The 27,003-nt window shown below is 30.9% G+C and overlaps 3 protein-coding genes across 10 annotated transcripts; all 3 read right to left on the bottom strand.

The window, feature by feature from the left end:
• Positions 1-336: 336 nt before the first annotated feature.
• On the bottom strand, positions 337-3,422 carry LOC130942146 (protein NUCLEAR FUSION DEFECTIVE 4). Its single transcript, XM_057870845.1, has 2 exons — positions 2,148-3,422; positions 337-1,151 (listed from the first exon to the last, which is right to left on the bottom strand). Exons 1-2 carry the CDS (start codon positions 3,335-3,337, stop codon positions 716-718), a joined length of 1,626 nt encoding a protein of 541 aa, XP_057726828.1. The 5' UTR covers positions 3,338-3,422; the 3' UTR covers positions 337-715.
• Positions 3,423-14,521: 11,099 nt separating this feature from the next.
• On the bottom strand, positions 14,522-15,664 carry LOC130974581 (pentatricopeptide repeat-containing protein At3g62890-like). Its single transcript, XM_057899454.1, has one exon. It carries the CDS (start codon positions 15,662-15,664, stop codon positions 14,522-14,524), a length of 1,143 nt encoding a protein of 380 aa, XP_057755437.1.
• Positions 15,665-18,744: 3,080 nt separating this feature from the next.
• Positions 18,745-25,952, bottom strand: LOC130961983 (uncharacterized). Of its 8 annotated transcripts, XM_057888082.1 has the most exons (4): positions 24,896-25,952; positions 24,660-24,781; positions 20,370-20,782; positions 18,745-20,289 (listed from the first exon to the last, which is right to left on the bottom strand). In XM_057888082.1, exon 4 carries the CDS (start codon positions 19,869-19,871, stop codon positions 18,933-18,935), a length of 939 nt encoding a protein of 312 aa, XP_057744065.1. In that variant the 5' UTR covers positions 19,872-20,289; positions 20,370-20,782; positions 24,660-24,781; positions 24,896-25,952; the 3' UTR covers positions 18,745-18,932. The 8 variants fall into 8 exon arrangements, with proteins under 8 accessions (XP_057744065.1, XP_057744037.1, XP_057744025.1 ...); XM_057888054.1 differs by having other exon boundaries at positions 18,745-20,782; positions 24,660-24,819; XM_057888042.1 differs by having other exon boundaries at positions 18,745-20,782.
• Between the last annotated feature and the right edge of the window lie 1,051 nt (positions 25,953-27,003).

Genomic DNA, 27,003 nt, shown 5'->3' with positions numbered 1-27,003 from the left:
ATAATTAGTACTGTCATTTTCTATATTTAAAATTTTAAATATCGTCTCTCTTTAACCCCTTTAGTACGGCTCAGCTAGACCCTATAAAAAATCTTTTTTTTTTTTATTTGGTCAATGCTAATATACTATATATTTTATCGTTTGAAGTAAAACGACTTTGGCAATTGGCATATCCATTGAAATTTTAAAACATCGAAATTATATTGTTGCATATTGTTGTCATTTGCCATACAATAAATTCCAAGACAGCACCTTCAAACCAAAAAAGCATACCATTTAATTATACTATTTAAAACTATATAATAAATTAATTAATTAATTCACTACTATGCAAGAGAGTCAGTAACAGTCGTAATATATGTACGATTCTTTGCATATATACATCATCATATATTCTAAAATACTATTCTATTATCTACTTAATTATCTAATACTACATCTTAACCTAAGATTGGGGTATAGTAGAAGTTACAACTTCTTCCCTTGGTTACATAATTAAAATGAAAATAACATAACACAAGGGCGGTATATATTTAAAAATTGGTGAAACTAAATTTATAAATTAAAATATCAAAATTGTCCATAAAAATTATGTCTCTGACAATTAAAATTGAAAACCTTTTTATTTTATTTTTAATAAAAAAATTGTCATCGACATAATTTTTTAAGGGTAATTTTGATATTTCACCCCCAATGTGTAAGTCTCTTTTTTTTACTATCTTTGTGAGTAAAATTTGCGTGTCCTAACATATAGTATGAGAGCTAAAAAGGTTCCAAAAAGACAAAAACAACTCCAAATTTTGAAAGTGTTAGCATAGCAATCCATTCCCATGCATTTGCCATGATGATTAATGTTATTACTATTATACCCTTCCTTACGATAGATAATAGCAGCTGAGTAACCAAAAATGAAGGACCCCATTGGAATGTTGGCAACAACAACGTTGTGATTCACCGAAAAATTCTTTGTTCCAAATAACTCTGTTGTGGTGGAGACAGCAATAGAGGTGATTGCTCCGGTGCAGACGCCAATGAGTGCAGTGCTGATGTAAAGTGAGATTTCGGTGCTGTTTTGTAACAAGAAAAATGCACATGACATTGGTGACATTAGTGCTACCATGCAAGCTGGCCTTGAAATTCTGGATCTTCCCCTGAAATAGAAATAATTAATTTAGTACTATTACAAATTTACAATATTTTATTTTATTTGGCAATGTTTGGTATCTGTCTCTCACTGATGATGGTGTACACAAATATTGGGATCTTGTAATTAATAAATTTATTTTGAAGAAGACAAGTTACATAAAAGAATTGGTTTTTCAATATTTAAAGTGGTTTTAGAAATTTGGTAATTAAAGTGGTTTTTTAGAAATTTGGTCTATCTAAATTTAGTAATTTACTGATATAATACAAATTGGTTTTTCAATCACTCATCACATGTCATCACGATATTCACGGAATGGTGATTAAAAGACCAAATTGATTTACAACATCAAATTTTGGAGGATTAAATTGAATTAATTGGAAATTAACAGATGAAATTGAGTCATAAAACTAAATTCGAAAGATCAATTTAATTAAATTAAAATTTTAAAGATTGATTTGAGTTACTTAAAAAATTTGGTAGACCAAATCAAGTAGTTACTTTTCATTATTTCTATAGTGTTATCATGAGGTACCTACCAAATACAAGTTTAGTTTTGAGATACGATATTTGAATATGTAACTTATTTGTCATACATATAAACTTAATAGTAGATATTGTAAATTGTGAAATATATTATATGTATTCATTATTTTCATACATTGAGTTAATTCAGTTTTATTTATCATTTAGATGGACTATGAGACTGATATTAATTAATTATTTCCAATCATCTAATAAAAGATAGAAATGAATATCTTCAATATATATATATATGAGTGAACATTTCTCATAAATTTTCTACCTTATTTGTCTTCATCAATCAATGTAGATCAACCAACACATTTGTGGTCATTGTTATCTACATTAAATGAGAATGTAAATGCAGTGGTTCTAGTTGGTGATACTATTATAAAAAAAAAAAGAAAGAAAGGTAGAAATAAAGAAAGAAAATGAAGAAAATATTTCTAAAATTGTAAATTTGTAATTAATTAATTATTACCTGTGGAAATAGTCCATGAGAGATGGCATGAGTCGTCCAAAGAAACCAAAGGATGAAGACAAAGACACCAAAGATGAAGTGTTAGAGCTTCCTCTTGATTCAGCAATTTGTCCCAAGTTATTAAGAAAAACCAAACCAATTGTTGCACCAAAAAAGTACACAAAGAAATATAACCAAAAGTCTATTCTTTTCACCATCAAAGTCACTCCAATTTCTTCTCTAACACACACTTCTTTTTCTTCTTCTTCATCACTCTCTTTGACCTCATCATTATTAGTATTGGTGATGTAATTCTCCTCTAGAGTGTAATGGTACACTCTAAGCTTCTCCCTATTTTCATGCCATGACTTAACTAATTGATTGATCTTGAATGAAATTGGAACCAATAGTGGCAAGAAAAGTGACACTAAGATACCAATTAAAACCCCAAGTGATGAAATTTTGCTAGACACAAATTCCAAAATACTAACCACAGCATAAATCCCAGTTGCAATTGTGATCACAAAAATCACACCAAACCCAAGATAATAATCACTTGATGAATTCGAAGTGGCTTTGGTTTGTCTAAGAATAGGAGCTACAATTAACCCTATTGCCAATGGCAAAACAGAGTTTAGCAACAAAAATGCTCTAGCCTTGTTCTGTTGTGGTGAGAAAAAAGCATCAACAACATTGGTATAAACCTTAGCACTCAAACCTTGGTAACTAGTTGTGATTCCAACAGCTACTTGACTATGAGACAAGAAATTCCTTATTGTAACAACATAACAAACTGTGTTGATCCAACAAATGCTATTGCCAGCGAGAAAAGTTAGCAAAAAAACATGCCAATAAGAGAGATTTGAGATATGGTTAGTTAGGAAGAGATATTGAACACCATAACCAATGAGGCCAAGAGTTGAACCTATGATTAGAACAAGCCAAAGGGGAAGGTAGAGAGAAGCAAGGCCAGAGAACCAACCAAAGAGTTTTCCGGCATCTGAGGCAAAAGCAAGGTTGTTGAGTTGGATTTGGGAGATTGAGAGAAGCTCTTTGAGTTGGGAAGAGTATGCTGGGAAATTTGTGTTTGTTCCATTTATGGATTGGAGCCAAATTATTCCTACTAAACTTAACCATTGAAGAGCTGTTGAGGATGATGATAATGAAGAAGAAGAAGTTGACGAGGATGATGAAAATGAAGAAGAAGACATACTTTATGATGAATGAAGAAATTTTGATGAGAGGAAATTGTTCTCCTTTTTTGGTTTTTTGTGCTATGCACTCCTAACAAGCCCTTATGAGGTGGTGGGAGTGTGAAGGCCTATATACACTTCTAAAGGAATTATTAATATAAGAGTAATAATGCATGTCACCTTTTCATCTATAATGTGTAATATTTTTGGTACTAAAAATACTGACGTGACATATTTTGATATTAATATATATATTAATTATTTTTTAAAAAAATATTATGTAATCAATTATATATAAATATATATTTAATGATTAATTATATTAAAATTTGTCAATAATTTTAATCATTTTAATTGATATCTTTTTTATATTAATATATGATTTAATAATTAAATATTTATTATGGCATAAGATACGTTCAATAACTAAATATTTTTTCTCTGAAGAAACGACAGCATGCATATCTCAAAAATACTGTTGGAATGTGCTATTCGTTTTGAAAATTATGTTAAGACATAGGAGATCATTTTTATACTTCAAATCACATTAATTAAGCTATATTTTTCAATAAATATCAAGATGAATCAATAAAAAAAGGAACGAAAACAATATAAAAAGAAACTTGTGAGAAAAATTACAAAAAAAAAAGATTTCAAAAACAGAATAAAAAAAGAGAGATAAATATAAAAGAGAAGAGTTTAAAAATCATTACTATACAAAATAATTTGATCTAAAAACTTTAGTTAAATTTTTTTAAAGAAGAGTCTCAAGAAATCAGTGAAACTAAATATTTTTTTATATAAATTTTTTTTACTATTTTATTTTATTTCAATTTTTTTTAAGATCTAGCCTCTAATTTTTTTTAAATTTAGTTTTATATATTAAAACTAAAGATAAAAAAGGAATTACTGAACGGAAAAAAAAAAGAAAAAAAAATAGAGACTTACCTTAATCATGTTTAAAAGATATGTATATGAAGTTTGAGTTTTCATGGTTGCATTGAGTTAGAAGAAGAAGTGTTGTGTGTGCAAACATGTTTAAAAAGTTAGTATGTGAATGATTGGTGCATTCTAGACTAATGATCTTCTTTTGGTTTGATTTTTCTATTTTGTTTTGGGTTATCCCAATTTATTTTCTATCTTATTTAATTTTATTTTTAATTTTATAATATTTGTGTTTTCTGATTTCAACATAGTCAATTATATTAAAAAAATTTCATTACCCATGCTTTGATCTAACGATTTTACACATTGTTTGAATATAAGATGAAAAATGAAAAAAAAATGACAAAAAGAAAAATAATTTTTTGTATGTATTGTTTAATCAAAAAGAAAATAGATGAAAAAATAAAAAAATATTTTACTTAAACAAAAAAAATTATAATAAAATAAAATTATATTAATATCTTTATCTATATTATATATAATTATAATTTATTAATCCCTTTAAGTTATTAATATATTAATAAATTACGAAAATAACAGAAAGTGGCATCTTCATCTTGAGGATGCAAGGATGAAAATACGGTGAAATTGTTACGATAATGACGAAGCTGTCATAACGCTGTGGACGACGATGATAAAACTGGAATAGTGCTGTTGAGGATGACAATAAAATAAAAGAAGAGAAAAGACATATTTTTAAGTTACAGAAAAAATAAAATAACAATTTTATCTTTTTTATTACTCAAAGAATAAATTTATAATTTTATCTTTGTCTACACATTTTTTTTATCAATTTTCTTCTCATTTAAAAAAAATATATAAATTTCACATCATTTTTTTCTTTTTCACTCAATTTCTCTTTCTCATCTAAACAAAGAATAATTTATTTTTTTATCCATTTTTTTCTACATTTTCTTTTCCGTCAAATTCCTTTAATCCAAATAATGTCTTAAGAATGACTAAGACCTTAGCTATCAGTAGGCTTTTAAATATTTTGTCATTCTAATTAATTTCAATTATTCTTTTAGTTAGAGCCATCTTTCTATTAAATACAAAGTGTAGCATGCATTTTTCTAATCCATCTTAACTAATATTCTTATAAATTTTATAATATCATCATAATCATTAACTAACATATATTACTATAATTTAATATATTTTATAACTTTTTAAATTAATCAATGATAAAAACTAAAAAAATTGAATATTAATTAAATTTTATATTTTTTTCTAATATTTCTATTTTATTTTAAGTTTAACCATGAGTCTTGATTAAATTTAATTTCATAAAAAAATATAAAATAAATATTCATTTCGTTAAATTATAAAAAATTAATATATTAGTTTTCACCAATTGTATTGACGAGATATAATTAAATAAAAATAAAAAAGAAAAATAAAAAATATATATTTTAAATAATATCAATAAAATTAAATTCATAAATAATAATAGATAAAAAATAACCATTCAAGAACATACAATATAGGGTGTAATTTCTTCCTTATTCATAATTAATATTTGTGATAATCTAAAATTAAAAAAATAAAAAATACAATATATTAATACTTTGAATTTTTCGAAATATAGACCTTGAAATAAATATATATGATTATGATTATAATTAAAATTTTTTATTTTATTTTATTTTTTAGAACATGTTTAACTTATTTAAAATTTAATTTTTATTAATTACTATTTTTTGTATGAACTTAATTGTCATTAGTTTTTATTGTCAATTAAAATCTATGACATGAAAAAATTGAGTACATATCCCAAAAAATAACCAAAAAATATTTTTTAATAAAAATTTTATGTCCTTTTAACTTTTTTTTTACACCATATATATATATATATATATATATATATATATATATTTTGCATTGTTAGTATAACTAAAAGTTTTACGTATACGAGAAAATTGTCAAATTATTAAATGTATTATTAAATATTAACTATTAAATGTAGATTATTAAAAAATATATAACACATAATTAATTATCATAATCACATTTTAAGATATTCAAGTTATTTTTATATAATAAAAATAATATATTCTAAAAAATATTTTTATATAATTTACTAATAAGTGGGATGAGAAAACTAGAAAAAGAAAAAATAACACCTCTTATACTCACCTAATAATTCTAACATCAATAATTTATTCTAATATTTATCTCTGATATTGCTATTAATAACAAATGGAATTTTGCACTTCCACTCCTTGTAGTAAAGTAGAATCATATTGAAGATTTTTTCAGCATTCTTTTTTGTGTTCTGAAACAATTTTCTGTTCTTTTTCAATCAGACATTCCAAACAACCGAGAAGAAACTTATGAACCACTTAGCTTCTTACGCTCCTCCTTCTTACTTGTAACATCTGTCTAGTTTTAAAAGTATTTCTTTAAAGAACCCGGACAAGATCATTGGCTGCCAAAATCAGATAACCAAACACACCACATTTGCCAAGTAAATTCACAGCAAAAAAAAAAAAAAGTGGTAAACATATTCAACATCCTTATTACATAATACACACAAATTATCACCTAGATTAATGATTCCGAGTTGACCCAATCTTTTCTTTGTATTCGCCTGCCTAACAAGATAAATCAGGCAAACAACTCTACTCTTGGAGAGACTAACCCTTTTTTCAAAGAGTCTTTGTAAAACTATAGATGGTTACGTCATCCGAAAGCATTTTCGCCTGTAGCACTTGCACAAAAGAGTTAATCTAAAAAAATTCTTACCTGTCATACTTTCAAACAACTCTATCCTCTCTATCAACGACTAGTTTAACCGGCCTCAAAGTGTCATGTAACTGATTCACAAGTTTCAACTTCTATTGGAATAGCTCACGCCTCCATTAGAAGTTCCATATCCACTCTAACCCATCCCAGAACTCACACGCTCCTATGACAGAGCCTTTCTAAAATGAAACTAAGAAGAGCCTTGAAAACCTGTCCTTTAGTGGACCACAACTTAGCCAGATATCTTTCCAAAAAAGAGTTCTTCTACTATTACCAACCTCCATAGACAAGTCAGTTATGATCTTGTCTCTTATACGTTGCTTCTTAATCTGTAGCTGGCAAATATCCTTCCATGGACCTCCTCTAGTAGGTAGAGCCTGGGTGGACAACAGCTCAGTAGGGGAGATATTATTACAAGAGCATACCACCTTCTTCCACAAAGGACAATCCTCCTTTGAAAACCCCCACCAGCACTTAAACAAGAGTGCAGTGTTACGAACCATTGCATTTCCGATTTCTAAACCCCCCCCCCCCCTTTAATTTCTTTGGAACTTAGACCACTTTTCATCTTACTAAGATCTTACCATTCCTTCCATCCTCCTTACTCCACAAAAACCTTCTCTGTAACAAAATCAGTTTCTCCGTCACAGCTTTCGGCATCTTATATAAGTTTAAATAATAAACCGGCAAGCTATTTAATATTGCTTTGATGAGCACCAACTTCCCAGCTTTGTTTAGAACCTTCGATTTCCATGAGTTCAGCTTCTCCTCTACTTTGTCTATAACTGACTTTCAAGTCTTGACCAATCTCGGGTTAGTTCTTAAAAAAATTCCAAAATATCTAACCAGCAAAGTAGCTTCCTTACATCCCAACAAACTGCTCATCCTGCAAACCCACTGTTGTTCACAATTGATTGGGATTAAACTGAATTTATTAAAATTGATACTTAGCCCCGAGATCAACTCGAAACATCGTAGGAGCCTCTTGTAATTTTTGATAGTTTCCTCCTTTAGCGGACATATTATAATTTTATTTTTAATAAAAAAATTATTGTATTAAATTGATGCATTTTAAAGATGTGTAAATGTAATTTTTATTAAAAAATATTAATAGGATAGTCAATGCTATTTTGTTTTGATATTATTCTTAACATCTAATTTCAATTTTACTACTAATATTTCAAAATATTTTAGTTAACCCTCTAAAATAAATAATATTAATTATAACTAACTAATCAATAATTATATCAATTATTTAATTTAACCAAGATAAATGTTAAACTATTTAATAAATAATGAATAAAAAATGAAATAAATAAATTTAATTAAATTAATCTCATATTATTTTTCATTTATATGAAATGAAAATATATTTTATACCCCTTTTCTCTCTTTTTTGTGCTTTAATTATAATTTTTTATTTTTTGATTTTGTTTATCTTCATTGCTAAATTTTTTTCATAATTTTGTTTGATATTATTATTTTTATGTTTTTTTTTAATAGTTTTTAAGAGTATTATTATTTTGTTTACTGACGCTTCAAATAATTTAGTAACAAAAATAGTATTAAATGGTTTTTGAAGAAATTTTAGATAAGATATTTTGCTACACAATAAATTTTTTTTTTTCAAAAATCACTCTTGTCATTGATCTTTTTATTATTTTAAAAGAGAATTAATTTGTCTTATAATTATATTTTTAAAACCTAATTGTCCTATAATAAAGTTTTAGAAATTTTCATGTTTAACATGCATTCCAAAAATTTAATTGAAAACAACGAATGGACAATTTGTGTTGTCGAAATAATTATTCTTAAGGACTTCTAGTATAATAAAAGTTTATTAAAAATCAAATTATTTAATCTAAAATTAGTTAGGAACCAATTTGATATTTACTCTTTTCTTTTTAAATGAACCTTTTCAATTAAAAAATGGAATTCACTAATAAATGCTTTTAGTAATTTTATACGAGAAAGGTTTTAATTAAAAGTAATTGTTTTTTATTACAATGTACTGACTAAATTAAGAATTCAAAAATTTACTCCTTTTATTTCATTAATAGGCATTCTCATGACAAGTTTATCTAATTACTCCGTAAAAGATTATTGACTATTTGAGTATATTAAGTGTGAATATTTATTATTAATTGACTATATATTAAGTATCTCACAAGAATATATGATTAATTATCAAAATAATAATAAGTCAATCAATATACTAAATACAAATTGGTTCCCGAGGAGTTTTGGATCAAATATTTTGGTCTTCAATAAATTAATATTTCAATTTATTCGGTCTTAAATTTTTGAGTGGAGAATGAATTCTTATAATAAAATCTTAATTTCAATGACAAAGACTAAAATTAATCTTATAAATTTTCCTTAAGTCACTTATTACTTTATTTATTTTTAAATAATTATCTGACAAAAAGTGTTAATATTTTAAATATTTGTTAATTTTTAATATCAAAATGTTATTAATTATTTTTTAAATATATTTTCTATTAAGACATTCTGCTTAGTGTGTCTTTATGTTAAAATGAATTTTTTTTTCTTCTTTTGCAATAACACTTTTATTTTAAATGTGGTAATCAAATAATTATTAATTATATATGCTTCGACCTATTCAAAGGTAATTTTATATTTTTATATAATACCTTTCTTAGTTCTTACATAATAATAGTATATGAATAATAGAAAGTTCTAGTTTTTCCATTACACTGTCAATACATTTGCATAAAAAAAAACTTTTAAAAACAATTAACAAATAATTAAACAAAACTTATGGTATTTGCAGTATTTTTAATTAGGCTTTTTTTAGGTAACCTCTTAGCTAGGGTGTTTAGAACATACATTTGTCAATTACCTAGATTTATTATTTTAATATCCATATTATTTTTAATTAGTATAATGTGTTTTTCTTTCATTACAGTTATATTATATTATAAAAAATTGTTCTCAAAATGAGTATAAGTAGTTAAGTACCATGCATGCATAATGTTTCAAGTGGTAGAGGTCTAATTACCAATTATGTTGTGAAACCAAGTCAAAATATGAATAAGTGGGTCTTAAATGCAATAATGTTATGTGGCTCAACTTAAAAAATGTGGCTTTCTATCATCAACCCTTGTATTGTACGTTTATATGTAGAGGACAACATAGATCCACCATACTATTATCAATGCATTTATTGATTGTTACTATTTTTGCAGTGAAATTTGAAAACATGGCAGATTCATTTACCACATCTATTGGTAGGAAGAGTAATAAGAACTTTGGGATAGTAACGTGATGCTGCCATGTGATTAATTATTATTGTTATTAATTCTATGTGCATAAAATGGGACAATCCTAATTTGTTTCTTGCCACTAACATGTAGTGTGTCATAGAAATTAGAATTGCACCAAATTTTTCTGAAAAATGATATTTCGGCAATTAAAATTTAACTCGAAAATAAATAAATTTTTTATTAATTAAAATATAAAATTTTTTTATTTTTTAAAATACGAAACATTTAAATATTAAAAGACTTATTTGTCTTTTTATATTTTAAAATAAATGTTTAAAATTACAAATAAAATATTTATTAAAAATATAAAATGTTTAAATATTTATCTATTAAAAGTTTAGATAGTAACATATTTCTTTGATTATATGTCTTAAAGACAATATTAAAATTATAAATGAAAAAGTCTTTTTTTAAAATATAAAAAATTAAAATTTTCGATGTATTTATTTTATATTTATTATAAAATTTTAAAAATTTTATTAATAATAATTTTATCACATATTTTTAAAATATATATTAGGTAAATTTATTATTTAAATAACATTTTTATTGGGTTTATTGCATCACTATGAGGTCACCAATGACATCTTTTTGGCGACCACCCTTGACATTGATGAGGCCCAAACCATCCACAATGTATGTGGACCCATTTGAAATTTAAAATTATTTCTTATATATATATATATATATATATATATATATATATATAATTATTTATTTATCTTAATTTAAGTTTTTTGGATAAGTTATTTTATGGTACGGTTTAATAACTATAAGATAAAAAGTTTAAAGTTTGATTTTTAATTTGTGGCCGAAAAAAAAATCAAAATAAAAATACCCATTTGTGGATGCCTTCCATGATTTGAAGGTCAATCCCATTTACACATTTTGGGCTAACTTTAGTTAATGCATATTTAAAGAATTAATTGTTTATTTATGAAAAGGGTGATAGAACAGAAATTGAGAAAAGAGACATAGATAATAGAGAATTAATTTGAATTTATGTTAGACAGATCTATCATCGAAGCGATATATCTGTTAAGAAAGATGATGGAGAAGTATCGTAGTAATAAAAGGGATCTACATATGACGTTTATTGATTTGGAAAAAGCGTACGATAGGGTATCAAGAGAGGTCTTATGAAAGGTTTTAGAAAAGAAAAAAGTAAGGATTGCATATATTCATGCAATTAAAGATATGTATGATGGAGTCACAAATAGTGTGAAAACTCAAGGTGGTGTGACAGAAGAATTTTTTATTGGTATAGGATTATAACAAGGATCATCTTTAAGTTCATACATTTTCACATTAGTCTTGAAAGTACTTACAGAACACATCCAAGAGCTTGTGCCATGGTACATACTATTTGCTGATAATATCGTTCTTATGGGAGAGTTAATGGAAGATCTAAATAAGAAGTTGGACTTATGGAGAGAAGCTCTAAAAGTGTATAATCTGTGCATAAGTCGTAGTAAGACAGAATATATGGAATATAAGTTCGGTCTGAGAAGGAAAAACCTTAATATAGAGGTGACGATTGAAGAAAATACCCTACAAAAAGTTAAAAATTTTAAGTATTTTGGATGCATCATACAGGATAATGGAGAGATTGAACATGATGTAAATCATAGGATCTAAGCAAGTTGGTCGAAATGGCGGAGTGCATCTGGTTTTATATGTGACAAAAAAATGCTTTTAAAATTTAAAGGTAAATTCTATTGCACTGCTATAAGACTGGCTATGCTTTATGGTACGGAATATCGAATCTTTACTCTATTATATATTTTCAATCGAGACAAAATCCAAACAAAATGAGAACAATTATTAGAGATGGGCTAAGGTTTAATAATAGGTTAAATAATGGAACCATTTAATAATTCAAATAGAAGCAAAGTAGGATCCATTTATAGAAATAAAAAATAAATAAAGTGAAGTGTTCAAGATATATAGATAGGTGAATTATATGGTAAAAATGTAAGTTTATAGATTTTTTTTTATGATATGAAAGAGAAATTGAAAAAAAGTAGGATTCACATTTTAAATAACAATAAAATAATAAAAAATAACTATAAAATGAATTTATTCTCTTTTTCTATACCACTTCAATCTGTATAGTAGAGTATTCCCAAATAAATTATATTAAATAACTTATACAAATAAAGTTTTGTTCCTTAGAAGAGAAAAGATAATAACTATGTAATATGGATTCCAATTATGATTGAGGTTCAACTTTATTTACATACCAAAACAGAACACTCATCAAGACAGCACTAACAATGATCATTCATTCATTCCTTAGAAGTCACACGTGTTATGTTTAGTTTTTAATAAATTATTATTATTTTAAAAATTTTGATAATTATTCAGATTGATTCTTTATTTTCAATTAAATTTTTAATATGTCACCAAAAAAAATTAAATTTTTAATATGTGTTTGGACAATAAGTTTATGACAAAATTTATAGTTTTCTACTGTATCCTTAATCTAATATGTTAAGAACTAATTCGTCACAAATCTAAGCTTTATTTAAGAATTTGTTGCTAACTAATAAGTTACTACAAGTATTAAAATCTCCTAATATTTGTTTAAGAATTTACCGCTAACTAATGAACTAACTACTCGACCAATTCAAATTAGTTTTCATAACAAAATTTATTATAAAACAATATCATTATAAAATAAATTAGTTCTCTTTATAAAAAATAATATGTTTGGAGAACATCTTTTAGAATAATAAAATTTTGTTAAGAACCAAAATGTTAAACCTAACTTTTTTTTTTTGGGAAATCAATATGAATGTTAACTTTGAATTATAATTTGCATTTATTTTTTATAATTATTAAGTTTTTCTTCCTAAAAGGGAAAAAAAAGAAAGAAAAAATACTATTTACATTGATTGTTACAAATTAATCACAAGAAATCTCCTTTCAATTGACATTTGACAAGTTGAAGTTAGGTTTTCTTAGAAAGTACCACTTTGTAAACTTTTGTACAGCTTTTTTTAAAAAAAAAATAATAAAACTCAAATCCGTGATTTCTAAATAAGTATGAGGAGATTATGCTATTTAAACTATTACTCGTTGGCTTTTATGTAATTTTGTACGGTTTGAAAACTTAGGTCGTTATATTTAACATTGCTCCTTATGTTATTATATGTAATTTAGTAATGTAATTAAAGTTTAACATGAAAATTTGAGGTTACAGGCTTACAGCTATTAATATATGCATATAGTATTAATCATCATCTTAAGATTAAGACAAAGTCTTATCAGAGCTGAGTAAATACTTGAAAGACATTAACAAAATCACCTACTAAAGAGGTATCCACGTTGGCTTAAGGAATCAAACTTAACCATAATAATGAAACTGTAAGCAATACGCATAACGTAATGCGGACAATTTTTATCTTCCATTAGTTGTTTCTACTTTTAAATGGTGTTTTCAGTAGAGCCATGTATTTATAGTTTTAACCTTCAAAAACTACAAGTGTAACAATACAAAATTTTGTGTATGCAGTAATTTATGGGTCAACGACAATCTCTTAAATGAAAATCAGTATCGTGACAAATTAGTCTTTGGCCTGTCGGGTTAAGGAATACAGTAAGAAACCAAAAACAATATTTTTTAGGGACAATCTTCGCTGATTTAATAAACAAGTTTGATAAAGATATACAGTGATGTACTATTAATTATTAATTCCAAAAAAGTTTCTGTGTGAGGAAATTAAAAATATAACTATTTATGCACTTTTTTATTAGTTTAAATTTTTGAAAAAATTCGTTTTGAAGCAAAATGAAAAGAAAAAACACCTATGCAAATTTTACACAAATTCTAAGAGAAGGACGTGTTAGAAATATAATAATCGTTAGAAATATAATAATTCACCTGCTCTTTTTTATTAATTTAAATTTTTTGAAAAAATAATTTCATGACTGCATAACAATTTCTTTATAGCCCTAACTTTTCTTTGGTGTGTAATATAATCAACAAGAACATGAAAGAAATGCAGAAAGGGGGATTTGATCCATATGAAATTTGACTTTTCCATTACTCATAATTCATAAACTAATCTTATACATTATCATTGTGAATATGCGGAAGCCCCAAACCTGGTTACATGGGTGTGTGCTTGCCTATTTTTTCAATTTAAATTGACACGAATATAATGACTAAATCATGCAGAACTAGGAAAATCAAACTACGAAGAAAATGTAAAAAACTACATTATGCAAAACAGGTAAGATGTTTGGCAGAGTGACAAGCTTCAGTTATTCTCAGTCCTATTGTCTCAAGCAATTTGTAAATGTCCGAAGAATGCTCATGGTCTCTATCCCCTGAAACAAAGCGATGAACTCTGCCATCAACTTCAATCAAGCTCCATCCTGCAAGTTTGTTGTTTACCCTCTCAATCATCAACCTTCGAACTCTAACTACATCTTCCCATTTTCTTGCTTTTGCATATATCCCAGCCAACTGCACATAATGGCCATCATGGTTTGGATCCAACTGTAACAACTTGTTTCCAATCCTTTCTCCCATTTCCACAAATCCATGAACCTTACACGCATCCAGTAGTGTCGCCCACAATACAGGGTCTGGTGGAACCTCCATTGTCTCTATCAACTCAACAGCTTCGTCTATCAAACCAGCACGGCCCAGGAGATCAACCATGCATCCATAGTGCTCCATCTCTGGCTGAATTCCATAACCATCCACCATCAACCTAAAGTAATGCCTTCCCTCACTAACCAAACCAGCTTTACTACAAGCACTCAGTACTCCAATAAAAGTCACATTCACCGGGCGAAAACCTTCACCAATGAACCTCTGAAACAGTTCAAGTGCTTCCTTCGCATGATCATGTGAAGCCAGCCCACAAATCATGACATTCCATGTCCATACATCCTTCTTCGCCATCCGATTAAACAAGAACCTTGACATTTCAATGCAACCGCACTTGGCATACATGTCAACCAATGCAGTTCCCACAGGAATAGTCACCCGTAACCTTAAGGACTCAATGGTAGAATGAATGAACCTTCCATAACCCAACAAACCCAACATAGCCGAAGCCGAAAGCGCAGAGGCCAATGCAGCCTCATTAGGCCTCACACCTCTCTCCCTCATCAACCTAAAACACTCCAACCCATCTTCCAAGTTCCCATTCTGAACATACCCCATAATCATTGAACTCCAAGATATCACATCCCTCTGAGGCATTTCATCAAACACCTTCTCCGCATCAACAATGTCGCCGTTTCTCATCAAACCCGCTATCATGGAGTTCCAAGTAACCACATCCCTCGAGAGGGCATCCTCATCAAACACCCTTTTGGAAGAATCACGACACGAACACTCAAAATACATGTGAATCAAAGCGTTCCGTACGAACACGTGCGGAAAAAACCCAAACTTGATGACGTGCGCGTGAAGTAATGAACCTTGGGCAAGTATTACCGGTACCCTGTTGGCTTTGGAGCATGCGTGCAAGAGGAAAGTGAAGGTGTGCTGGTTGGGTCTGAGGTAGGGAAAACGGCGCCGCATGAGGGAGTAGAAGGAGAGAGAAAGGGAAGGGTGGTTTGGGGATTTGGCATGGCAGCGAATGATGGTGTTGAAGGCGAAGAGAGAAGGGGAAGAGAGTGAGTGGAAGATGGAGAGGCAGTAAGGAAGAGGGAGTGTGGGGAGAGAGAGGAGAAGAGAGAGAATGTGGGAAACGGTGCGGCCATGGAGGCCTGAAACGACGGCGTTTGCATGCGTTTGCTTGATTTGGTTCAATGAAGGTGTTTTGCGGAGACAAGACAAGAATGAAAATTGTTTTGTTGTTATAATCTGGTGGTGATTATGGTATTGAAGAAGGGTTTTGGTTTTATTGCCAAACATAAAACTTAACTTTTGAATGTGAATCGTAATTCCTAATTTCCTATATCATCTCCAGCTACCAGAATGCCGCAAACATCTAAGAAACAGGCTTGATCATTCAAAAATATATAAGGGATAACAATTAGTCAATTACACGTCTTAGAAAGAGGCTTTTTTTGTCCGTATCAAAGAAAGAGTTAAAGAGGCCTCGTAAAGGATATAATGGGCTAGAAAGGGCCTCGTATTAGAATAGAATGGGCCAGAAAGCATATTTGTTTTTCAAAAATACGTTTTTTTTTAAGCGAAGAAAACTAAAAAAAAAACCTATTTTTGAAAACTCTCTATCAGCCAAAACATGAAGGAGGCCTTGGATTTCGTGACCTAACAACAGTAAATGATGCTTTTTTGCTCAAAATTTTATGGCAAGTCAAAGAAAATCCAAAAGCGTTGTGGGTAAAAGTGTTAAGTCATAAGTACTACAATGGAGGAAGCTTGAACAATCAAATTAAAGTGAAAACTACAGATTCCCCTCTTTGGAAGGAGTTGATGAAATTATGGCCTATGTTTCAAAATTTCTCCACCTACTACATTAGAAATGGACTATCAACTCTTTTTTGGAAACATCAATGGGTGGAAGAAGAAGGTTGTCTGCTCAATTTGGCGCTTAATCCTGACTCAATTGACCCTAACAGCTTTGTTTGGGATTGGACAAATCCAAATGGAGACTGGGATATAGACAAGCTCCAACAAAATCTGCCCCCGAATATTGTGAAAAAATCATTGTTATCCCTGCTCCCCAAGCAGAATTAGAAGATGATAGAATTGGATGGGAACTATCACAGGATGGTGATTTCTCTTTAAATGCTACTTATAAATCTCTCAGGAACTGGTCGAAAGAAGGAAATAACATTTGGAAAAAGGTTTGGAGTTGGAAGGGACCACAAAGAGCTAAAGTTTTTCTTTGGACAGCTATGCATAGGAGAATCATGACAAACCAAAGAAAGGCAAAGATATTTGGTGGAACAGGAAACTGCTCTCTCTGCAATAGTGGAATAGAAGATACTTTACATGCTCTAAGAAATTGTCCCAAAGCATCCACCATATGGGTCAATTTGCTGAAAGGTAATGAAATTCCAGGCTTTTTCCAATCAAACTGGGAGGACTGGATTGGAGTGAATTTACAGAAGCAAGTAGGGAAGAATGATAACCTAAATTGGCTAGATACCTTCATAACAACTTGCTGGAGAATTTGGTATTGGAGAAATAAAAAAATGCATGATACTAGCTACAACAGACCACGACAACCACATCAAGAAATCTACAGACAGGTGCAAGATATTAAAGAAGCATTAGAGAAGGATTACCTAGTCGGAAAGTGGACAAGAAGAACTGGGAGAAACATTGGCTGGCATCCTCCTCCGAGGGGTTGGATTAAATTGAACACTGACGGCACAACGCAAGGAAACCCGGTTGTTACTGGGTGCGGCGGGCTCCTCAGGAATGAAGAAGGAAAGTGGATCGTAGACTTCACCCACAGGATAGGGGTTGGAACGGCGTTTCTGGCATAACTCTGAGGAGTGAAGAATGGCCTCAATGTAGCGTGGACCATGGGATTCAAGAGAGTAGTGGTGGAAATTGATTCTGCAGCAGTGGTCAACCTTTTGAATGGAGAAAAGAAGCTGGAAAGTCATCCCAATGCAAATGTTAGAGAGATAAATGACATGAGAAAGAAGGACTGGAACATATTTTTTGTACAAAATTATAGAGAAGGTAATAGATGTGCAGATTACCTTGCAAAAATGAGCTTGAAGATAGAATCAGAGTTTGTTTTTTGGGATATACCTCCCCCTGAGGTAGTGAAAATCTTGAGTGAAGATGATAGAGGGGTTACCTTACCCCGTTTAGTTTGTAATTAGGTTTTTTTTCTCTGGGCTTTTGCCCCTCTATAATATCAAAAAAAAAAAAAGAGTGGAGCATAAACAAAGAGATAACATTTTTAAATAAGCTGCGAATCTATATAATCACGTGAATAATTTTTCTAAATATCAGAATTATCATCATATTTAATTGAATATATCAACGTTTTAGATTTATTATATATAATTGTACTAGTCAAGTACCCTGATACACATCAAAATCTTCATATTATTAAAAAATGTGCACATTTATAACAGAAAAAAAATTATATATCTTAATTTGTCTATCAATACAATAGGTGAGATACTTAGCATAAGTAGCGGACCTACATAATCACATGAATAATTTTTCTAAATCTCAGAATTATCATCATATTTAATTGAATATACCAACGTTTTAGATTTATTATAAATAATTGTACTAGTAAAGTACCCTGATACACATCAAAATCTTCCCATATTATTAAAAAATATGCACATTTACAACAGAAGAAAAAAAATTATATTTCTTAATTTGTCTATCAATACAATAGGTGAGATACTTAGCATAAGTTGCAGACCTACATAATCATGTCAATAATTTTTTCAAATATCAAAATTATCATTATATTTAATTGAATATATCAACGTTTTAGATTTACTATATACTAGTGTACTTGTCAAGTACCCTGATACATGTCAAAATCTTTTCATATTATTGAAAAATGTGCACATTTACAATAGAAGACAAAAAAATTGATATTTCTTAATTTGTCTATCAATACAACAGGTGAGATACTTAGCATAAGTTGCGGACCTAAAGGATCACTGCAGCACTGCATACAAAAGTCATAAATCCCCTGTTATTTCCGGCATTGCCATCAACAACCAAAAGGATCACTACCAGTCCATTTTTTATAGCTCAAAAACGTTCTCCTTTGTACGATCTCAACACCTGCTTCCTTATTATTAAAAATACTATCATTACGTTCCAACCAGATGTTCCAAATCACTGCAAAGAACCTAGTCAGCCACATCTTCTGCTCTTGTTTTCGATTGTGCCTGCCAGTCCAACTCTCAAATAGTTCTATCATGATTCCAGGAATAGTCCAAGCTCTACCAAAAGACCTCAACCAAGTGCACCACACCTGCCATGTTAGCTCATATAGAAGAAATAAATGTTGAACAGATTCTAAATCCTTTTTATACAGTACACATATATTATTACTGTGAATAATAACGCCTAATCTAGTCATCCTTTCTTTGGTATTAACTCTACCAACTAGCACAAACCAACTAAAAATCTCAATTCTCGGAGGTACCACTCCTCTCCAAATTGAACTTGTGAAACTATAGCTCGTGATCTCGTCTAACAGAGTCTCCGATTGTAGGACCTGCATAAAAGAATTAGTAGAAAAAACACCTTTATTATCAAACTTCCAAACAACATTATCCTTTTTACCAGTTGATAACTTCACTGGCCTTAACCTCTCTTGAAGCTGATGGACAAGTTCCAGCTCCCATTGGAACAACTCTCTTCTCCACTGGAAATTACATATCCACTCGAACACATCCCAAAACCCACAATCCCCTATCATAGATCCTTGTTGGTTTGAAATAGAGAAGAGTTTTGGAAAACTCGCTTTTAGCGGACCACCTTGCAAACAGTTATCTTCCCAAAACAGGGTGCTTCTTCCATTCCCTACTTCCATCCCCAGGCCAGTAACCATTTTTTCTCTTATCCTTTGTTCTTTGATATTCAATTGACAGATGTCTTTCCAGGGCCCACCTTTAACTGGTAACGGCTGATTTGCTAGCATTACATTATGGTTCAAATTGTTACACGAACATACAATCTTCTTCCACAAGGGGCAATCCTCCTTTGAAAACTGCCACCACCACTTAAACAAGAGCGTTGAGTTTCTAAGCACTGCATCCCCAACCCTCAAGCCCCCAGCCTTTTTCAGTGCTGAACCATCTCCCACTTAACTAAATGGATACTATAATTACCGTCTCCCTTACACTACATAAAGCTCCTCTGTAGAGCAATCAGCTTGTCCACAACTGCCTTCGACATCTTGTACAGACTTAGGTAATATATTGGTAAGCTATTCAGCACTGATTTGATTAGGACAAGCTTACCTGCTTTGTTTAAAACTTTTGCTTTCCATAAATTGAGGTTCTCCTCCACCTTATCTATGATCAGTTTTCAAGTCTTCACCAGGCGCAGATTTGTCCCTAAAGAAATCCCGAGGTATCTAATAGGTAAGACAGCTAAATTCAACATAAATTACAAATGAGTATACAGTTAAATTCACCTCTACAATATCTTCTTTTCCTATTCGAAAAAAAAACTAGCTATTATCAGCAGAACATTTTATTTTTTTCCACCATGCCCAGCGGAGGAAGACTAGAAAGAGCACTTAACGAAGATGACCTGAATCAACAAGAGCAAGACCTTCTTTGCAGAAGTATCAAGAAGGTGAAGAAAGGAGAGTTAGGTTTCACAGGAATAGGAACTACCACTCTCATCCCAAGAAACAAGGAATAGATGAACCCTGAAGAAGAAGCTCCTAGAGAAAGAACCTATGCGAACATAGTAGCGGGAAACAACCCAGAGATAGAAGATGACTCCATCTCCTCTGAAGATGATGAAATGCAAAGCGATCAACAAGCGGTCCTTGAAACAGAGCACGCCAAAATCAAATCTCAGGAAAAGCAAGCCGAAAAACTAGACATAACAGTAGAAGAAATAGGTAAGGGATTATTCAATATCATTATCAACGAGGCAGCAAAAACAGAACTAAGAAAGCCATGGTAGAGATCACTAATTGTGAAATTATTGGGACGTAAAATCAGTTATGCTACCATGAAGCGGAGACTAGAAATCATGTGGGGCAGATTTGGTAACATAGATGTTATAGACTTGGATAATGACTTCTACTTGGCAAAATTTTATGCTCAAGAGGATATGGACCATGCTCTCCTTGACATTCTTTGGAAGATCTATGATCACTATCTCGCAATTAGGATGTGAGAATCGTATTTCAACCCTCTGCTCACCACCATCAACAAAATCACAGCTTGGGTAAGACTTCCGGGACTTCCTATTAAACTCTATAATGAAAATGTCCTAAGAAAATAGGAGATTTGGTTGGCAAAACTTGCAAAGTGGACTACAATACATCACATCTTTGTAGAGGTAAATTTGCTCGACTTTATGTGGAAGTCAACCTAACAAAACCTCTCATGAAAAAATATATGGTTAATGAAAAGAGCAAGAAAAAACTACAGGATCAAGACAGAAGGCCCAAAATTTACAAATCACCAAAGAACAAACACAAGACCCCCATAAAAGAAACACACAAGAACAACTCACAAAAGACGACTCTAACAACAAGACAATTCACAACAGGGAAAAATCCACTCCTATCAATAAAAAAGAACAAGGAAAAAAAGACATCACAACAGGCAATATAATGAAATCACATAAAGAAAATTGGATTTCAGAATATTACTTGCCTCCAAATTCAAAAACACAAGAAGGAGTTGACAACTCTCCTATCCAACACAATAGAGAAGAAACAAAACCCCCTGACCCAGGAAAAAGAGAAAACACAAAGCAGGACCTCATGGAAACTGATCTGCAGCAAGACATACAAAACCTGATAAAAGATGTTGATTTCAAAATGCCAGTATTGGATGATTCGGGACACAATGACGCTGCTGATATGCGGTTAAACTAACTCCCCCTTGCCTCAATGATTATTTTGGCCTAGAATACAAGAGGTGCGGCTAACACGGCTTTAGGCGCACCTTCAAAGAATTCTACAACCAATACAAACCAGATATTGTTATCCTTATCGAAACAAAGACAAGCAGTGATAAAGCTAGAAATACTATAAGGAACCTTTGATTCAACAACTACATTATAGAAGAAGCTCAAGGGTTTGTTGGGGAAATTTGGATTTGTTGGAACAACAACAATTTCAACGTGACGGTGGTGGACTTAAACCAACAATTTATCCATGTAAAGATAAAAAAAGCTCTGGAAGAGGATTGGTTCCTAACAACAGTCTATGCCAGCCCTCAAGCCCAGAAGAGAGATATCCTATGGTTGAAACTTCAGCAAATAGCAGACAATATTAATCATCCTTGGTTTCTTGGCGGGGATTTCAATGAGATAAATGACAAAATAGAAAAAAAAGGGTGAAAGCCCCATGAATAATAGAAGATGCAATCTCTTTGCAAACTGGATCGACAGATGCGGCCTTCTAGATCTTGGATGTGTGGGATCCAAATTCACTTGGAGAGGTCCGATATGGGAGGGTTATGGCAGAGCTTTTTAAAAGGCTTGATAAAGCCTTAGCGAACGACCAATGGAGAACAAAGTTCCAAGACCACATTGTGCAAGTGTTACCTAGAATCAATTCAGACCACCATCCCATTCTTATCACTGAAGCCAAATCACTCAAAGAAGACAGGCCTTTCATATTTGAAATCATGTGGACTCAACATCCATCTTTTGAGCCTTTTCTTCATCAACATTGGAGCAAAGAGAGCGGTCTCAACAACATCCTCTCCACTGTCCGAAATGAATTGAAAGAGTGGAATAAAAATATTTTTGACAATATCTTTAGAGCCAAAAGAATAATTTTGAACAGGTTGGCCGGGATTCAAAGATGTGCTTCTTACGGTCAAAATCTCTTTCTAAAAAGACTTCAAGATGATTTGAATAAATAGTTGAATTCTATCCTTGATAAAGAAGAAATCCATTAGCTTCAAAAATCAAGAGAACAGTGGATCATAGAAAGAGACAAAAATACCAGATTCTACCACACAAAGACCATCATTAGAAGAAGAAAAAATAAGATTGTGAAATTAAGAGACCAAAATGGAGTCTAGATCAAAGATAACAGAAGTCTCAAACAACACATGCTGGAATTTTTCCAAAACCTCTATCAAGAAGAGGTAATGATTGTTCCTTTAATTTTAAACACTAGCATACTCCCTAATTTAGACCCTTCTTTATGTAGGAAGATGCAAGCTCTACCAACTGACGTGGAGATTAAAAATGCTCTTTTCAGCATTGGGTCCCTCAAAGCCCCAAGAGAAGATGGGTTTCCAGCTCACTTTTTCAAAAACAATTGGGAGCTAATGAAAGTAAAAGTGTGTGACTTCATTAAAAGTTGTTGGTGCAACACAAGACTCATAGAAGAAGCAAATTCAACACTCATTGCCCTTATACCAAAGATTCCTGCCCCAAAGTTCATAAACCAATTCAAGCCAATTACTTTGTGCAATGTAAAATATAAAATCCTTTTCAAAGTTCTTGTACAGAGGATCAAGTCAATTCTAAGTAAGAGAATATCCTCCACCAATCTAATTTCATACCAGGAAGGAAAATACAAGATAATATTATTATTGCAAAAGAGATATGGCACTCAATGAGAAAAAATAGGGAAAAAAAATCCTACATGGCTATCAAAATTGATTTTGAAAAGGCTTATGATAATTTAAATTGGAACTTCATCCGCAATATTATTGTTGCAAAAGAGATATGGCACTCAATGAGGAAGAATAGGGGAAAAAACCCTACATGGCTATCAAAATTAATTTTAAAAAGGTTTATGATAATTTGAATTGGAACTTCATCCGCAATAGAATTCAAGAATTTGGTATCCCTCCAAAACTGATCAATATCATAATGGAAGGGGTCAAAATAGTCAACTACAGCATCTTATGGAATGACAACAAAACTGATTTCTTTGCTCCCTTAAAGAGAATCAAACAGGGAGACCCCTTATTCCCTTACTTATTTGTTATTTGCATGGATAAACTCTCTCATCTAATTGAATCACATGTGGATGAAGAAGACTGGAACCCTTTCAAAGTGGGTGGGAGTAGCCCACTTATATCCCATCTTTTATTTGCTAATGACCTTCTCCTTTTTGCAGAGGTCTCCATATTCCAAATGGAAACCATCAAAGACAACTTATAAAGATTTAGCAAAGCTAGCGGTCTGAAAATAAATATAGCTAAAACTACCATCGCTTTCTCTAAGAATATAAAACCAACGGTCAAAGCAAACATTTTAAGAAAAATGAAGTTCAAGAAAAGTAAAGAGATTGACAGATATTTGGGAGCTATGCTAAATAACAACAGATATGGAAAAGAGAATTTCAAATCTATCTTAAAAAGGGTTAGAGGTAAATTAAAAGGTTGGAAGCACAAATGTGTTTCCCAAGCAGGGAGGATCACTCTTGCTCAAGCCATCATCAGTCCAAGCATAAACTTTGACATGCAGCATGAGAAGATACCAAAATTAGTGATCCAGGAGATCGAAAAAATTCAAAAAAGTTTTATCTGGGGATGAGGAGCACAAGAGAAGACTTCACGTCATAGGGTGAAAAACTCTATGCTTGCTTAAATATGAGGGAGGGCTGGGTTTTCGCAACTTAAACCTTATGAATGATTCCTTTCTTCTAAAAATTATATGGCAATTAAAAGAAGACCCTAATTCTCTACAAGGTAAATTTCTTTATCACAAATACATCAACAGAACAAGAAACAATTTGAATCCAATTGATAAAGGATCAGACTCTCACCTGTGAAAAGAACTGGTGAAGATTTGGTCGAAATTCAACAAACACGACTACATGATGCTGGGAGATGGTCTGAAAACAAAATTTTGGCTGGATAATTGGGTGGAGGAATTAGGTCCCCTCATCTACCATGCGATCAACAACAACTCAGACTTAGATAGCACTGTTTGGGAGTGAATTAATGACAAAGGAGAATGGAATTTAATCAAGTTAAAAAATAACTTAAATGAAGATATTACCAAAAAAATTATGGTGCAACCCCTGCCCAAGAGAGAGAACGGAGTAGATAGAGTTGGCTAGAGACATACGGAGGATGTTGACTTCTCTACAGGGGTGACCTACAAAGCTTTGGCGGTGGTCAAAACCTTTCTCTTCAAAGTGGACAATGATATGGTGATGGAAAGGCACCCAAAAAGCTAGGGTTCTTAATTGGAGATTACTTCACAATCATCTTCTAACCAACCAGCGCAGGGCTAAAATGTTTGGAGGCACAGGGGATTGCCCTTTCTGCATCGGTGAGCAAGAGAACCTTCCTCACGCTGTCAAAAATTGCATCAAAATAGCACCAATATGGAGACAAGTCATCCACCCAAGCAAGATACAAAGTTTTTTCAGCACCAATTTTGAGGATCGGGTGAAAATGAATCTACGTCAGCCTCTTCACAGGGATCCAAACCAGAACTGGCAAGATTTTTTCTTCACTGCTTATTGGAAGCATTGGATTTGAAGAAATAGAAAGGCTTATGAGCAAAATTACAGAAGACTACCCCAATCCCACTTGAAAATTTTAAAAAAAGTTAAGGAGATAAGAGAAGCTTTTGAAAGGAACAACTGTAAGAATTTGAGGGGAAGAAGAAACGAAGTGAACATAAAATGGCACCCCCTCCTCCTGGATGGATAACGCTAAACACATATGGCATCTCAAACAGAACAACAAAAAAAGGTAGGATATGGTGGCCTTCTCAAAAATAATTGTAGCAAATAGATTAAGAGATTTGCATATAACATTGGAGACTGTACTGCCTTTAAGATAGAACTTTGAGGAATAGATCAGGAATTACATATGGCTTGGACTATGGGAATAAAAAAGCTAATTGTTGAATGTGATTCAAAGGCTATGATTGATATTATCAACAATCCCAACAACTTAAAGAACCATCGAAATGCATTCATCAAGAGCATTTTCAATTGAAAAAATAGGAACTGGAACCTCTTTTTTATAAATATCTATAAAAAGAGAAATAGATGTGTTGATTGTCTTGTGCGTACAAATTTAGAGTTTGAACATTAATTTTTATTTTTCGGATACTCTTCCTTCAGAGGTAGTGAGCATATTAGCTAATGATAATCAAAGAATATCTTTGCCCCATTTAATTTGTATTTAGATCTATTTTTTTGGGCTAAGCCCCGTTTATTAACCCCAAAAAAAATTTACCTCTACAAAATTTCACAACAACACACTTTGATCTTCTAACAATTAAAATTTCAGATCAAGACACTTTGATCTTCTAACAATTTTCATTTTCTAAAAATTCTCAAAAACTACTAATACTCCTTGGCCACTGTCATCTTCACCAAACAAATAATAATAACCCACAGCCAATTTTGGTTGAATTATTATTATTATTATTATTATTATTGTTATTATTATTATGGTTACCACAATAGTGAATCAATAAATCATTCAACACTTCCTCAATTGGTTTTAACTTTTTTTTTTTTCTCTCTCTTTTGGCATAGACTTTCTTAGAAGATTTTTCTAGTGAATCATATCCGAAGAAAGTATAACTTCCTCTAAATTAATTAAGAAGAAATTTGCTTAATACACGATGCATGCATGTCGCATGATAAGAATTTATACAGTAATAAAAAATGACTTAGTTACCATAATTTGGAAAGAAAAAAAAATCCAAGACAATCAAGAGGTCAATAAAATTTTGATGTGACTAAATTGGAGAGCAAAATCAAACAGAAAAAGTGAATTAAATTTCACATATATATATTCATTTGCTAGATAGGTTACATTCTACTTCTGAGTTGTTGAAACTAATGTTGAATGGGCCTAATTCAATTCCAAATAATTATCTAATATATTGACATAGAGTCGGATAACCTCTTGATATTATTATATTAAAATTTAGGTTGAGTTAGTCTAACACTACTTCAAAAATTAGCCAATAAGATAAAAAAAATGTGTCACACTTATAAGTTATTTAAAAATTGTATTTTTTGATAAATGTAAGATTTGTAATATATGAAAAAGACAAAATTTATTGATATATATTTTTAATGGAACCAAACTTAAAAAATTAGTGTTAACCTTTAAATTAATAAGATCTGAATGCCT

The sequence above is a fragment of the Arachis stenosperma genome, chromosome 1, assembly GCF_014773155.1.
Source record: "Arachis stenosperma cultivar V10309 chromosome 1, arast.V10309.gnm1.PFL2, whole genome shotgun sequence".
NCBI lineage: Eukaryota > Viridiplantae > Streptophyta > Magnoliopsida > Fabales > Fabaceae > Arachis > Arachis stenosperma.
Note: the sequence above shows the minus strand (reverse complement) of the source record. Positions and strands in the feature narration are given on the sequence as shown.